At 44.4% G+C, this 15,580-nt stretch overlaps 1 protein-coding gene across 3 annotated transcripts in view; it reads right to left on the reverse strand.

The window, feature by feature from the left end:
* LOC135324727 (lipoxygenase homology domain-containing protein 1-like) overlaps positions 1 to 15,580 on the reverse strand; it is a 117,832-nt gene that overhangs the window by 91,249 nt on the left and 11,003 nt on the right. For all 3 annotated transcript variants that reach the window (XM_064501585.1, XM_064501584.1, XM_064501586.1), the window contains exons 3-9: positions 12,588 to 12,686; positions 10,911 to 11,059; positions 8,254 to 8,377; positions 6,194 to 6,444; positions 5,133 to 5,268; positions 1,972 to 2,132; positions 723 to 809 (exon numbers count right to left, since the gene is read on the reverse strand). In XM_064501585.1, the coding sequence (XP_064357655.1) occupies positions 723 to 809; positions 1,972 to 2,132; positions 5,133 to 5,268; positions 6,194 to 6,444; positions 8,254 to 8,377; positions 10,911 to 11,059; positions 12,588 to 12,686 (1,007 nt within the window). The remainder of the gene's footprint in view (positions 1 to 722; positions 810 to 1,971; positions 2,133 to 5,132; positions 5,269 to 6,193; positions 6,445 to 8,253; positions 8,378 to 10,910; positions 11,060 to 12,587; positions 12,687 to 15,580) is intronic.

Consider the following 15,580-nt stretch of genomic DNA (forward strand, 5'->3'; position numbering starts at 1 on the left):
CCTGCCTAGCTGAACCTAAAGCCTAGGTCTCACATCACGAAGACCAGTTCAGCTCCTAGATTGCCTAGTACAGCAAGAACTGCATGTGATGCCCCAGGTTTTGGGGCTATGAAAGCAAGAAAAGGGGCTAGGATCTGCTGTTGCTAGTTGGGAAGATTTACATCCCCTACACACATCCGCCTGCAGCAACCTTCACTGCTTTCACATGTTTTTCCAAAGTCCTAGCACAAGAGCTAAGACCCTGGTGGAAGAAAACTGCTAGGACTCAGCACAGGCGCAGCTCTCTAAGCCAAGAGCTTTGCTGGAAGTGTCAATCAGTGCTGGGAAATACTCTTTCCCTCCTCTCGTCGGGGCCTGAAACTACAGATGTGACTCCACAAAGGAGATGACCTCCACTTCTGCACAGCATACATAAGGGGTGCTGTCCACCAGACTAAACTGACAGGGATGGGTAGGAGAAGGAATTTCCTCCCAAAAAAACGTGCAATGAATTCTTTGCTCTCCACACCTTTTTGCAGAGGCTACAGTGTCTCCTCCTTCATGCCCCATTTTCACGTAGGATCTCCACTTCCACTCTTCACTCAGCACAGTCTGTGAACGGAGGCCTTTGACCGCAGCATGTCAAACTCAACTGCCAGCTGGCAAAGGCAGTGATGCACGACTGACAACGTACGCTTTTGTGACCAGTGTGGCTTTTCAGGTTTAGCTTTCCTTGCTCTCACCTTATTCAGATGCCAGCCTGCAAAGGGGTTCCTCTTCTCATGCCATATCCGAAGCTTATAAAATGTGCCGAGATCAGGGAGTTCAATCTACAGAGGAAAAAAAGAACATTACTCATTTCTGTAGGTCGGCAACGCATATACACAAACCGTGCCACAAAACTTCTTTTAAGAGCCAAATCAGAGAGAAGTTAAAAACTAATGTTCTTAAAAAGTACTAAACCCCAGTCTGCAAAGACAGCTCGATGCCTCTCTTTTCATGAGAGGACAACATATAGGCTGAATCCAGACACCCTTGATCACAAGAGCTCCTTGAAACTGTTTTCCAAATAACAACTAAAGGCTCATGTCAAGCTGCAGCTTTTTCTCAAACAGGACCTGCAAAACACGGCCACACTTTTTCCAAAAGATGGTTATGGATTTTGATGCAAAAGGGGTGAATGTTCTAGCCACAGCCATGAATTAAAATCCTTTGCTTCTCAACTTTTCTCTGGCTAGTGCCTAGTTAACTTTTAGGAACATACTTGAGAATGGGGAAAGGGGAGTTGAGAACAGAAGACAACCCTCCCCAGCCTCCAAACTCAGCATGCTGCTGAAGCTCAGCCCCAAATATTCAGAGGCTCATGTCCAGGGAGGGTGAAGACCTCGTCACTCAGGACAAGAAACACCTCTGCTACTTCTCCTGTAAATAGCTTATGCCCATTGAGGCACTGGGAGGGGAGTAAAAGGAGTAATAGCTTACTCCAAAAATCCCAAAGATCGTGACACCTAAGAAGCAGCCCCACAGGGAATGTGGCTGCTTACTTCTTTCTAAGGTTGCGGTGTTGTTCCTTGTGATCTCAGAAAACACTCTTGACAGGGAATATTAAGTCCATTTCTCCTTTAAAACGGTCTAAGTGGGTGCAGCAGAGCTTTTATGGGGATGGAGCGGTGCCTGAGGGTAAAGGCGATCTACTTCAGGAGCTACAGAGGAGATGTAGTATTTAATGTCATCATGACTTGAGCTCATTGCCACCTGAGCACCCTGGAATATCAGCCTAAGCCCTATTTGGAGAAGGCAGGACAGATCTAGAGGTGGGGAAATCATTTGCATCACCACCAAACTGAATGGCTTCTCCTCTACTCAAGAAGGCTCTATTGAGATCTCATGCTGACATAAAGGTCTCGTGCTGTTGGCTTTCCATACAGAGCTAAAGTTTATGTCTTGAGAAGCCATACTATGCCAAACTGACCACTCACACAGGATCCATACCATGAACTTGTCAGTCTGTCCAGTTTCAAAGTTGTCTGAATTGTTGTCCAGCTTCATCTCATCTGACTTTCCCTTGTCTCCATAAACCTGGAAAAAGATGGTGGCATCTGTCCCTGCATTCTTAATGTCGCTTGTCCAGATCCAGAGAGACCAAGGATTTTCTGCAAAAAAAGGTTCAAGGCATTTTGTTTAAAAGTTAAATTTTAAACATAATTAGAAGCATTAAAAGCATTAAAAATACAATTCTCATCATTTCCCTTGAGTGGTAGAGAGGGCTGGATGAAAGAAGATGTGGATATTTTATCCTTTTCTGCACAAACATTATCAGCTGCTACATGATGTACTGGAAAGAGATTGCCTGGAAATATAATAATAATGTGTCTCACTTTAAAATAAAATGAGAAAACACATAAATCACCACTTTATGTGTGAATCACATTATTATATGTCATACATTAGTAACAGGATAATCTAGGGAATTGCTCCATCTCTGCAGTTTCAGTATACTTCTCCAACACTCATAACTCTAGCTTCAAAGACCATTTTTAATGCAGGGAATTAGTGTCATCTTTCTTTTTGTCAATGGGAAAGAAGCTCCAAGTACCTGATACCGTGTGATGCAGGTCCAGGTAGCTCCCAAAACTCGCTCTAGATGAGCTGCTTCTAGAACAAGCAGCAATATGGATGCAACCACATACCACTTCACCTTGAGCTAACGAGCCTTCCTGAGATATCAGGCCAATTAGTCCAGATACGCTTCTTGCAGGACAGGTACTATGCTCCGGTATGCCTTGCTTGGATCCAGTTCAGGTGTCTCTCACCAGGTTGCATGATGTGGGACAAACATGCTCAGAGGGAGGTGAAGGTGTTTTTCAGAAGTGTTTATATGATTTAAATACCTAAATCCCACCCAATTTCAATTAGCGCTTCTGTTATTCCAAGTGAAGTGCCCAAAGTCTGCAGCAAAGCTACAAGCTGAATTTGCATTTCTTAAGTCCTTACCCAGCATTTTAACTATAAGAAGAGCCTGTATGCAGCAAATTCACATTGGTTTACATATAAGGGAATGGCTGCATGTGTGAAGGTGACATTATTTCCTCTAGAGAGCCCCTCATCTGCATTCTCACTTCATTCATAATAATCTGTTTCACTTCTGCAGGCCTTGCTGCACCTACAGGAGAGGGAACAGGTTTCTTTCCCGACTCAGACATTGGCTGAATTATTAACAAATTCTAATGAAAGAATTGCTAACCCTTTTGGTATGCCTGAGCCCACATGAGCACAGCTTGACCTTCAGAGCCCAGAATTGAATATAAAAATACTACGATGTGCATATAAATTAGCTTTTTACTGATCTACTCAGCATGTAATTACAAAAGGGAGGGGACTGAGCTACCCAAAAAATGAGTGGGGAGAGGAAACACTTCTTCAGAAAAAGTTTCTCCCCTATTTAAATAGTATTCAAGATGTTCATGAACACTGTCTTCTGAAAAGCACCAACGAGCTTTATCCGAGCAGAAATGGAGCTGAGGCAAGTTTGCTCATGGCATGTGATATAGCGGCCAGGGAAAAGAGCAAAGCCAAACTGGACACCAGAGACTTCTTTCATCTTTCCTGCTTGGCCTCCCTGACCTCTGCTGCTGAGGGGAAGGAGAAGAGGAATGATGCATGTGCAGGGAGGAGGAGAGGGAACCTTATATCAGGAGTATATGCCAACAGAGGGCTGGCAGGGAGAAACCACACCAGGAGAAACCTGGGTGAGCTTGGTCTGCAGCAGCCAGGGAGACCCTAGGCATTCCCCAAGCAACCATCATCATCCTCGCAGGGCTGGGTGGACAAATTCCCCTGTGTCTCACCCAAACTCCCCTTCACATCAAGCAATCTGGGCAGTTAGGAAACTCTCTGAGCCAAAGCAACTCTCCCCCAGGGTACAAACACCAAGGGGAGCTGGACCCGACACAATGGTTCCTAGGATAACAAGCAAGATAAGGGGAGGGGGGATAAAAAAGGCAGAGAATAAAAACAAGCTACATGTCGAGCTACAGCTCGCTGGGGGAACACCGTGCAGGGAGCCATTTCACCATGGATACCCAAAGTGAGGTTGAACCGAGCTTTGATCAACCCACAGAAAAGGACGGTCCTGCATGCACAGAGCGATAGGCGAGATGACATAATAGGTCTTTTCTAACTCCAAGTCTTACGCTTCTCTAATCTGGCAGCTAAAGGTCGCAGATTCCTCAAGGCTAATGCTCTCTGTCTGTCTCCTGCACTGCGGCAGCAGGGGAATTAGCCTGTCAATAACAATCAGAGCTGATAATAGAGGGTTAAAGGTTGCAGATGCTTTAGTTAAATGGACCGAGGCAGAGACGTAATGTGGTTATAACACTGACTAACATTTAGATAAAGCTTATTTAAATGAACTGCTGCTTAAGCAGGAGCCCACCCGAAGCATTCTGATTAAACTGCATCTATTATCCTAATTAAAACATTCTGCTTACACACACACACTAACATGGGTGAGACAGCATCGCTTGGTGCAAACGCAGCCAGCAAGGCTCGTGTGAAGGAATCGTACTGGTGCACTGCCCTGCACGGCACTGAGCAGCACCTCCAAGCAAGCACATGCATTTCCCTCTAGAGAAAAGGCTTCAAATGCAGTGCTTGCTCACCTTGGGAGGCACATTTGGCAGCTGGACAGGACTAATACCTTGTTTTTTCCTCTAAGATCCAGAGTAAAAAAATTAAAGCTGGTGGGAAGAGTTTGTTTTTTCTTCCTGTTTTCCCTCAGATCTGTATTTTTAATATATTTAGGTTTAGTTTCCCTTGGAACCAAGTAGGTTTTAATGCTATAATGAGAAGAAACCTCCTGGCTTGCCTGCAAAGGTGAGGATGTAGCATTCATAAGCCTAGCGAACTCGGAAGGCTGCTAGACCCCATTTCTTTCCCATTAGGAAATGAGTGCAGTTCTTCAAAATACTTTAAGGGTTTCATTTTTTCTTTAACTTTCCAAACCAGGACATTCAAAGAGGAAACTCAAGCAGGTCCTGATGCACTTCGGCCTCCGGTTGACCATGGGCCTACCCACGTTGCATTGCGTGGGTGGCATGCAGGGCACTGCCACGGAGCCGGGTCACAGGAGGCTACTGCACGCTTGTACCTACTTTTTAGTCTTCTCTGGCGCAGGGAGACCATTTCGTAGAGCTCCCGTTCTATGAGGCCATCTCCTTCATCTTCATCCAGCCATTTCCCACAAGGGAAGGTTTGCTCGATACCAGTGAACGGGCAGTAAACCACCACCTAGAGAAAGAAACCGGAGAGGTGAATTTGAATATGGCAAGTCTTAAGCAACTGAAGCAATGACAGAGTGGGGGATATCGGTCCTGCTCTCAGAGCCAGGTTCCCTGGACGAGTCTGCATGAACAAGACCAGGTCGTTGCATGGTTCCCCGTCAGGAGTATATTCAGGACCCTCCCGTCTTGTTATTCCCACTCCTCCAGAGTACACCAAAACAGGTCTACCAAGAAGTGGCAAAACACCACCGGGGAAGCCAAGGAGAACAGGCAGCGTGGTCGCAGGAGTTCACGTTGGGCCAGTGCACAACGCATGCCCCGTGCCACACTGCAGTGTTTTGTGGAGAACACAAGGCACAGAAAACCTCCGAATGCATCCTAAGCCAGCTTTGCTTTCCAGGAAAACCGCATGCCCTTCCAACTTTGGAGTGTAATAGCAGGCAGGAGTCTGCCAGAGGGGTAGGCAGTGCTGCACTCTTGGCCCTGCTGGCACTGCACGCAGCCCCGCGCTGCTCCAGTGCCTCCCAGGGATAGCTACGGTCAGCCACTTTTTTCCTGGCAGCATCTAAAAACTTCAGGAACATCTGAGTACGGATGATAGCTTTGAAATGCTCAGCACAATCCAAGACCATGTTTCTGTCTGGCCCTCTGGGCAAACGTCTGAAGATGCTTTTGGCGCTGAGCAGAAAATAATACCTATCTTTGTGACTGCAAAGGGCAATCAACTCAATTAGTGAGTGATTGATTCATGCGTTTAATGTGCCTTCGAGGCAATCACTACTACCATGCATTATGTATAACACTGACTTGCTAAACTGGGGATATTGTCATCCAAACAAAGGCAGAATTTTTAAACTTATTTGGTTGTTGGGGTCAGGTTGTGAACAGGAGACAACCTGACAGCTGCCTACAGACCAGCGACCTAGTCTTACCTTTTCACAGTACCAGCCAGAACTGACGCCGCAGTTATCATGCCCAATGGTGACTCTGCTGAGAGGGCTGAGAAGAGCTGCTATCTCCACGTTAAAGAGATCTGTCCTGGCACGCTCAAATTCACCTCCTTCCAAGAAAATCTTCCCACTGTTCTTTAAACCTTTGGAGCCGTGGAGGATTACGTGGATCTTGGAGTTTGTGCCAGCCCCTCTGATATCTCCTGTCACTACAGCAACATTATACACAATACCTGAAGGAATCAGGAATTCGGTTAGGAAGAATATAGGGAGGAGGCTGAAAGTCACAATTCTTGATTGGGTTTACATTGGGTTGTGGTGATTTCCCACCGGTCCTTTTTAGTTTTCCACTTGGACACAGCGCAACAATTTGTTTTCGTTCCACACATACATCTGAGGAACACATGGCTGATTTCATACTGTCCAAGAGAAACAGGTTCATGGTCACAAACTTGCCATCGCATGGCTCACTGGAAGAAAGCCTGACACTGTAGCTGTGCTGTTTTGATGTCCTTATTGTAGTGATAATTTGGTGAAAGCAAAGTTAAATTGGCAGCTAAGTTGCTTGATTTTCAGAGGTACCGAGCACCAGAAACATCAAAGGATGCTGAGAGGATAGGGGTGTTGCTCTCAACAGCTGGGGCAAGGTGTGTAACACCACCACACTCTGGGAACGCGGGGTTGGCAGCCTCTAATGCTGCAGAAGCCAGCAGGACCTGCACTGCCACTGTGCGACTTTAAAGATCACAGCACAGCAAGCTCTGGGAGAGGTAATGTCTTTTTTTAGCCCCAAATGGAAGAGAAATGCTTTCTGAAATAGAATTTATATGTACAAAAACCCTCTATTTTTTCCAGCTCTATCTGTTGGTCTAAAATAGATATGACCTCTTCCTACATGCCTTGCTTCCCAGAGGGCTCGTTGACAGGCATATCTTAGGCCTGTGCTATGGTATTGAATAAGGAAACACTTCTTTAACTCTAAGAGTGTTTTAGGGAGCATGTCTAAACAGTGAGGGCCCAAGCTAGGTCCTGCCGTGGCCTAAACCACCCATAACTCTCGTAGGGATCTTGGAAAAAGTAGGAATGTCAGAACTCACTGCCTTACAAACAATCCTGTCTTTCTTTAAAGTTTGCATTAAAAATTGTATTCATTGCATTTCACTGTGCAAATGGAATATCTTCAACAGAACTTACGAGAGCAGAATAAATGTACATTGACAAATGCAAAACAACAAGGAAAGTTTTTAGTAAGGGAGCTGCAATCTTTTAGTTAGAAGATTTCTTTCCCCTATCTTTCTATTTTTCACAACATACATCATGCAATCAGGTTTCCACACCCAGGCCACTGTCCAGTGCACATGCAGGGAGGCATACGAAGACTGCAGATGTTATAGACCTTGAAATGAAGTAAAGAGCACCAGTTAAGTGCATAGTCACAGTGTTTACCTTTCTGTTAATGAATAAATACAGGCAAAACACTATCCAAATCATCTTCTGCCTAGTGGTAATTTGTTTTACTGACTTTATATCCAGGTTTCCCCTAACAGAGACATAACATTTGTCTGCCTCTGCTCTAATCAGGTTCGATGATCAAAAAGCCAGTTTTAGGGCTTGGAACTGCCTGTCTTGTTTTATAAAAGGATCCATCATTCCCCAGTCCATAACCTGAAGCCTAACATGGATTATGGTGTGGCACCTTTGTGACTTTGGGAATAGCAATCCGCTTTCTGAAGGCTGGCGAGTGACTTGCTGAAGTACGTGCTGGATCTTTCACCCTTTGCCCATCAGCCCCTTATCCAGGTGCATCAGGTCACAAATCAGTAGGAATGTCCTGCACACAGCTTCGCCAGTGAGATGTGGAAGTGGGGAATGCGGTGGTAGTTGAGGGACCTTGCATGAAACTGCCTGTCACCAAGAGCTGGTCCACTCTAGGTCTCCCTGAGGCCAGGACATTTAACTGTCTAAGGAAGACATGGCTAGAAACATCAGTTAGGCCTTTGCACCTTTGCATTTCCCACCATGGATTCAGCCCATGACTTTACCTGTGGCTTCAGTGCCCCCTACAAGAATGTCCCTCTGGATTTTTCCGTCATCTTCATCTAAAGCAAACCAGCGTCCAACTGGGAACTGGTACACACATTTGTTGCCGATATCTTCAATGATCACCTAAGCGAAAAGAAACAGCTCTTTGCAGAATATGTGCAGAAAAAGCAAAGGTGTTACACGAGGGGGTGACGGAAGAGCAGAAGCTTATGCATATTGTCCGTTTCACCTGATATTTAATATTCAAGCACATCCCTCTCCCCTCCTTAATTAGAACTGATAGAATTTCAGACAATCAGCTAATAAAAAGTGGTGGATTTTTTTCTTTTTTTTTCTCTAGTGAACTCAATCTGTATCTCACAGTGTACAAGACCAAATGTCTCTGCTACCAAGACCAGCTGGCTGGCCTGTCTTCCTTCTCTCTGGAGCGGGTTTGCTGGCTACTCATCTCCGTTCAACTGAACATCAGCTCTTCATTCTGCTTTGGGAACAGCCTGTCTTCATTCTCACTCAGTTTTGGGACCATGTTATGAAACAGCACCAATGAATTTTAGGACAAATCAAGACCACTGGATCAGCTTGTGTGAGCTACTAATATCAGCTAATTCCACTCAGTTATTCTGGTATGGAACCACATGCAAAGACAGCCATGAAACCTCGTGGTAGGGATAGTTTCTAACATGGAAGGACCAGGCTCTTGGCCCTACTCTAGAGAGATGTTCTACTGAAACAAGCTGGGGAACGTCTTCTCTTGTAACACCAGATTAGGCCAGTGTTACCCACTTGGAGTTTCTTCCACCTCCTGTTGAAGCATTTGTCACCACCGTACATCCATGTTCCTGAAGCTTTCCGTAGAATTACTACAGTATTTTAGACAAGCAGTGCAGAGTCCCAGAGATTTTCAGCCAGAAACTAAGAACTCAAAACCTCCACTTGCCTCTATGCCTCAGAGAACAAAAATTCACTATTAAGGGTAGAACATCATTGCCACATTTCTCCATCATTGCCACATTTCTCTACCTTCAGAGCTAACAGGGAAAATCTGAAACCTATCCTTCCTGAAATATTTGTGAAATGGTTCTTTGGGACGCTGAGGTTCCCAGCCTGCCAGTCATGTTACACTGAACTATTGCCTGTAGCATTACAGATTCTCATTGCACCTCTGTAGACAGGGACCGCGGTGTCTGCCAGGGTCGGGACTGTCAGCATGAGAGGGCAGTGCTGTGCTGGAGCATGAGGTTTAGGGGCAGTATCAACACTCAGATGCCCCTCTACCAGCTGATCCAGTTTGTGTAAGTGTTAATGTCTTTATTCACATATTTAGGGGTAGAAAACCCGCTCTGAGTATAAGCTGCACTGAAGACACAAGAAACATGAGAACATCTAATGATGCTTAGCAAGTTCCTCCAGGAGTAACAACGCTAGAGCCCTCAGGTCCTGGAGCAAATTAGAGAGAAACATCTACCAACTGCTCAGGATAACTGGGCTGTGGTTTAGCTTGTTCCTCCAACTTCCAGCTGTACTTACAAGGCAAGAGCTGCCTTTTACTTAATCTCAAACATCTCAGTGGTTCACGTGGCAGAGAATAGGATTAATATTTTGGCTGCAACTGGCCACTACTTTGAGACTGAAGTGACCTAATCAGCAAAATCATGTCATTCAGACTTCATTTGTACTGTAAGAACAAAGTTCTTTTTCTGTGTTTTTTCCCCCTGCTTATTACAGGAAGCCCCACAGCTCTGTTTTTCATCTTCTGCATTTTTCATGGACAGTCAATATAATAACTTTTAGTGCAGCTTATGGGGATGGCTGAAAAGCATGTGCTAATATTTGCATATGTAATACATCAAACCATCCTGTTATTGAGGTTTTACAAATTTGGGGTCAGATCTTCAATGGATTAGAGCCAACTGTGTTAAATGACACCGGCACAGGAAAGAAAATGAGGTTAGAGGAAAGGCTCATTGATTTCTCCTTTTACAATATTTTTTCAGCCATTTCACTAAAAGCTGCAATGCCTTCATGCCTTAAAGCAGGAGATTAAAATGTGGAGGAAAGTGGGAGTGGAAGACAGGTGTCTTTGTGGCAGGGATATATCATTTGCTGTGCCAATGATAAATCACTTAAATTTGGCCAAGTTATAAGACTTTGCAAATTTCCAATATGAACAAACTCAGTAGGTATTTCTTAGAGTCTGGTATCTTTGCTGTCTTGGTAATGAGTTAAGCTGATAAAGTCAGGAAGGCTTGGAGGCCCCAGCTTTGAGAGTGCCCCCTCATCTGTTAAAGAAGCAATGCAGTGACTGATGCAGGAGAAACAAGATTTAAGAGATTAAATTCAAGTCCTAAGAACTGGATTTTCTCACTGCCATAACATGCCCTGAGATGATGGGCAATTTACTTAAAACCGGGATGTCCCTTATTTTCTGACTATCCCATTTTAAACCAGTGCATAGAAGCAGTGGACACACAACGGTGAGGGAAAACTGCGCTCTGAATACACAGAGTATGCTGTAGACCCAGCCATCCCTCTCTGTCATCAGCCCTCCGGCCAACATCCTTACATTTCTTGGCATCAGACCGCTGAGAGGGTGAAAAGTGAGACATTTTGATCCCAGAATACCCTTATGTTAAACATCTCCTAAGGAATAACTAACCTTTGCAAGGAACCAGCCAGCAGAGCCACCCTTGTTATTATGCCCTATGTTAATTTTTCTCAACCTTCCCAGATTTGGAGCATCAAGCGTGAACTTGTCCTCTGCTCCTTTCTCAAAGTTGTCTTTGTCGTTGTCCAGTTTCCTCACACCTAAAAAATAATAATAATAAAATAGCCAAGGAGGAAAGAAAAAGTCATTGGCACATGAATGTTTGTAAATAAATAAATATTTATGAATGCCACCACTGTGACTGGACCAAACACCCTCCAGGTGCTGACTTTCTCCAACCAGGCTTCCAGGTAAACACACAGGACTTTATGTTCTAATAAAAAGGCACCTTTTCTTGAGCACACAAAAGACCAGGATTTTCATGTTAATACCATAATTACTTACAGCCCTCAGAGTTTTCAAAAATATATATCCAGATGGATCTTATATTTTTTCCTACCATCACATACTCCCTTTATTTTTAATGTCTTCAAAAATTTCCCAACTGTTTAAAAAGGGTTTGGCCACAAGCTGCAGATTTTGGCATTTGAGGACACAGGATTTTTTTTTTTTTTTGCTGCGTTATACAGGAAGGATTTATTTACAAATTAGGATCCAGCCTGGGATATTTTCCAGACCTCGCCTTTATGAAAAGTACTAAAGCGCTGACCCCTGATGCAACCAAGACAGTTATGGTGCTGGTTACAGTACAAGTGGGATCACGTCCACCCAAGGCACCCTGCAGAATCGGTGCAGGGAAAGGCGGCAGAGGGCAATTCATCCCACCTCCCTCTGAAGGGGATGAATCACTTTTCTAGACATGTTGATTCTCTATATTGATTTGACAGGATGCCTGGACAACCAGCGTGAATTTAGACACCCGCCTTCAGATGTCTCAAGTGAGACCAGATGAATCCCCTTGTAAAAGCCTGTAGACTTAATCAAGGATGAAACCCATCCACTAGGTTTTATAATCTGCTCAAGGATGCTCGGCAGGCATATCATTATTCCTTGAATTTGACATGATAGAAGAGAGAGTATTTGCTAGGTGTATCTCCAGGACTTTCCATCTGTTTCTTTCCATAACAGAATGCAGATTTTGGTCTGGGCAAATCTTTTATAACCATTCAGTTAAAAAACATCATTTTAAAAAAATCGAATTGAAGTGCCTAGATCCCCATTTTAATATAATGCACATAAAACCAAAAAAAGCAGTAACTACCGCTATCAAATCAAAGCCAGGTAACATGAATGTTGGTCAGATTATCCTTCAAAACGGTCAGGCAGGCTCAGCCACAACCTATGCCACACCGACAGGACGTCACCCCTCCCGCTTCACAGAAAGGGTCTGACACTCAGCTCTCGCTGCGTGCACTGTAAATAACACATCTGTATCAGATCCCTTAGTGGACCGGCACTTATTGCACCCGTTTATGCTTTTTCCTACGATTTTTTTTCTGGTGGTAGGTGATCACAGACGTGCTCACAGTCCAGCTACGACTGCTCCTCCGCAGACGCAGCTTGGGGGAACCGTGGATGTGAGAAACCCTAGTGCCAACAACACCATTTGTTGTGCCTGTCGCTCAGCCAAATTATTCTGCATTCGCCAGATTGCTGCTGTGTGTTGTTCAGATCACGGGCCTGCAGAGCAGGAAGAAATATTTTAGGAAACGATTTGCATTTGAATACCTGTGTCTCCTTTCTCACCGAAGATATTAATGAAGACATCTGCATCTGTTCCGCTGCCACTAACATCACCAGTGAAAACTCGGACCACATATTTGTTTACTGCAAAGAGAGAGGCAGAAATCCCAATACATTAATAATGCAAACTACAGTTTGACACAAAACATAACAGTACAAATCAATTCGTGCTGTGCTCTACTGTCTTGGAAGCGTGTCCGAACCATGTCTCCTGGATCGTGTACGCTGACCCCCAAATCACTTCTCTCTTCTCCACGAGATGAATAAAACCCACAGACAGAGCTCGGGCACCTTGAACATTCACTGCCCAGAGCAAGGGAAACAGATCACTCAGCTCCTGGCCTTGATGCTGAAAGTTCAAATAGATGAGAGAATCATAATTTTTACCCTCATTTACTGATCACACCAACTAAAGTATGAACTATCTCAGCTAACTTTATTGGCTCATTTTCCTCAGAGATTTCGATAAACAAAGCTACAAATGCTAAAGCTTCAAAATTCACTTCCTGCCCTCAGGCAATTCAGTTCAGAAACCAGTTACTCGCTAGACCTGTTCTTTAGCCTAGATAGATGACAGAGGGCATTAAAATTCAGCCCGAGTCTTGTCTAGATCATCATCTTGTTACAATAACGATAAGAGAGATTTTACCTACCAGGGAAGCAGAAATTTCCAACTGTTCACCTAACAACACCGGCAAACTGCAAAGTTTATTCAAGTCTTACAGAAACACAGCCCTTGGCAAATAATGTTCTTTGCAACCTATCTTCAGCCAGCAACACTCACTCTCAGATGAACTGTTTTGTCCCGTCACCCCCACAAAGCTCTGTGGCCTTCTGAGCCTCTTAAAGAGAAGAGGTGGAAAATGAAGCATGAATATCAATATACATATATATAAAAAACATATATACATATGTTATATCCCAGAGGATACGTACAGAGCAGTGTTTTGAAAAGCCAACATCTAATGGCATGTTCTTCTCCGAAGATACCAGCACACACCAGGTCTGTTTTCGCTAGGCACATTCTTGGGGAAAAGCTTTCCCCGGCTGCCTCAGCCACCCATCTCCTTTTCCATGCATGATGCCCGGTCGTGGGTCAGGTTGGAAACTCCTTTGCCAGGCGCATCCACCCACAGTTAGGGGAGAAGCATGTCTAGGCTTCCTGGCCAATGCTGGGAATATGTTTTCTCAGGAGCTATGGACCATCACAGACCCCTGGGTTACCGCTCACAGAGCGAGGTACCTGCCTCCTCCACCATAAACACACTCTAGTGTATGTTAAAAAATTATGCTAAAAAGCAGCAGAGACTTTGGTGCACGCAATCACCATGAGGCAAAGGCTGCAAGAACAAACATATGAGAAGCAGCTGTTGGAGCATTCCCGGAGTTACAAGCACGCTCTCAGCTCCTGGGGTGAGGGCTACAAGGGCAGACCCCAAGCAGAGGAGAAAATCACCTACCATGGCTTAATGAACGTGCTCTGAAAAGTCTGAAAATCGATCTGACGTTCTTGACGCCCTGCCACAAAACTGACCAACACAGATAAAATAATAATGATAAAAATGCAATAAATACCAAATAACAAGAAGAAGGGTAGAGCTGGGCTCAAAAAATGCCTTAACATTTCTCTTCATCTCTTTTCCTTCAGTGTGTGGAGCTCTAACGACCTTCTAGAGATGAGCCAACCTCAAAGGATCTTATTTGCATTAGCCAAGGATAGAGATAGTACAATTTACAACTCCCATTTGGCTACTAAACCTCTCTAACTAAAAGTGACCCTTTGTACATTGGGATCTTTAATCACAGACTACATTTTTCAAAACATTTTGCTCCATGCACCGCCTCTGCAATATTTATTCTGATGTCAGTGATTAATTTTCTACTCTTCTTCTCAGGGGCCAGAAGAGCCTGATGGGATAAAAAGATCCACAAAAGGAAAAGCATCCGCTGGTGAAGTTAGACTGCCACTGTAGGATCAGGCTTTATGTCTCTAAAATATAGACCAGAAGGATACCTGAACAGATGCAGAGCATCAAGGAGGACACGCAGAGAACAGAGAAATACTGGTATAATTCTGTGCCAGGTCCAAGGCTTGAAAGGTTTTGCCAACAGCTCTATAATTCAAATCTAAGGTATATAGTGTCATGAGTTGACAACCTGCTTGGAAAACTGAGTGTTACTGGGCTACAAGGGCTTTACTCTGTCCCCTCAAATAGGAGTGGGGCTGGAGCGCACAGCACCAAGCTTGGATGCCTCTTCTCCTTGCAGATGTATTGCAAAGCTACTGCAGGGGCATTTGCAGTACAAGGGAAATATTTATACTAAGAAGTTTTCCCCTTTTCCATATGTTCCCAGCTCTGAAACTATACCCACACAAACCAGTCCCCATACCTGCCCCGCACAGCTCTGAGCAATTCAAGACTTAGCCTCAGCAGAGAGAGCAGCACTTCATTCTGCCCAGGGGTCCTTTCACACTTCACGTATCAGCACATCTTCCAGAATTAAATGGTGGAGGTGCAAATTTAAATAGAAATGGATGCTACATCTTGAAAAGGCAGTGAGGATTTAGCTGCTAGAAGCATGCAGGAAAAGGCTCTCATTGCAGCCAGGCAACGATCTGGCTGAAGTCAAGTACTCTTCATTTTAAGCATGGGTGGATGTTGTTCCTTATTCTGCAAGCTCTTAATCATGCATTATTTAAAACAGTAACATCATCTTTTTCAAAAATATCCACTTGGCTTTTTTTAATCTCAGTGCACGGCTCAGAGTTCATCCGTAAAACAGAGATCAAGATGTTGCCTGGAGATTTTCTCTGGATGCTTCTCCTAGCACCGGGAACATGCAAAATGCTAATGAACAGCTGATAAAAGCTGTGACTCCATCTAGCTGTGTAGGCTCACTGCGGCACAGGCGCCGGGAAGGGAGCTTTCCTCGAACCGAAATTAGCAGCATCAGAGGCAAGAGCTGCAAGATGCCGC

This window comes from Dromaius novaehollandiae, chromosome Z, assembly GCF_036370855.1.
Source record: "Dromaius novaehollandiae isolate bDroNov1 chromosome Z, bDroNov1.hap1, whole genome shotgun sequence".
Taxonomy (NCBI): domain Eukaryota; kingdom Metazoa; phylum Chordata; class Aves; order Casuariiformes; family Dromaiidae; genus Dromaius; species Dromaius novaehollandiae.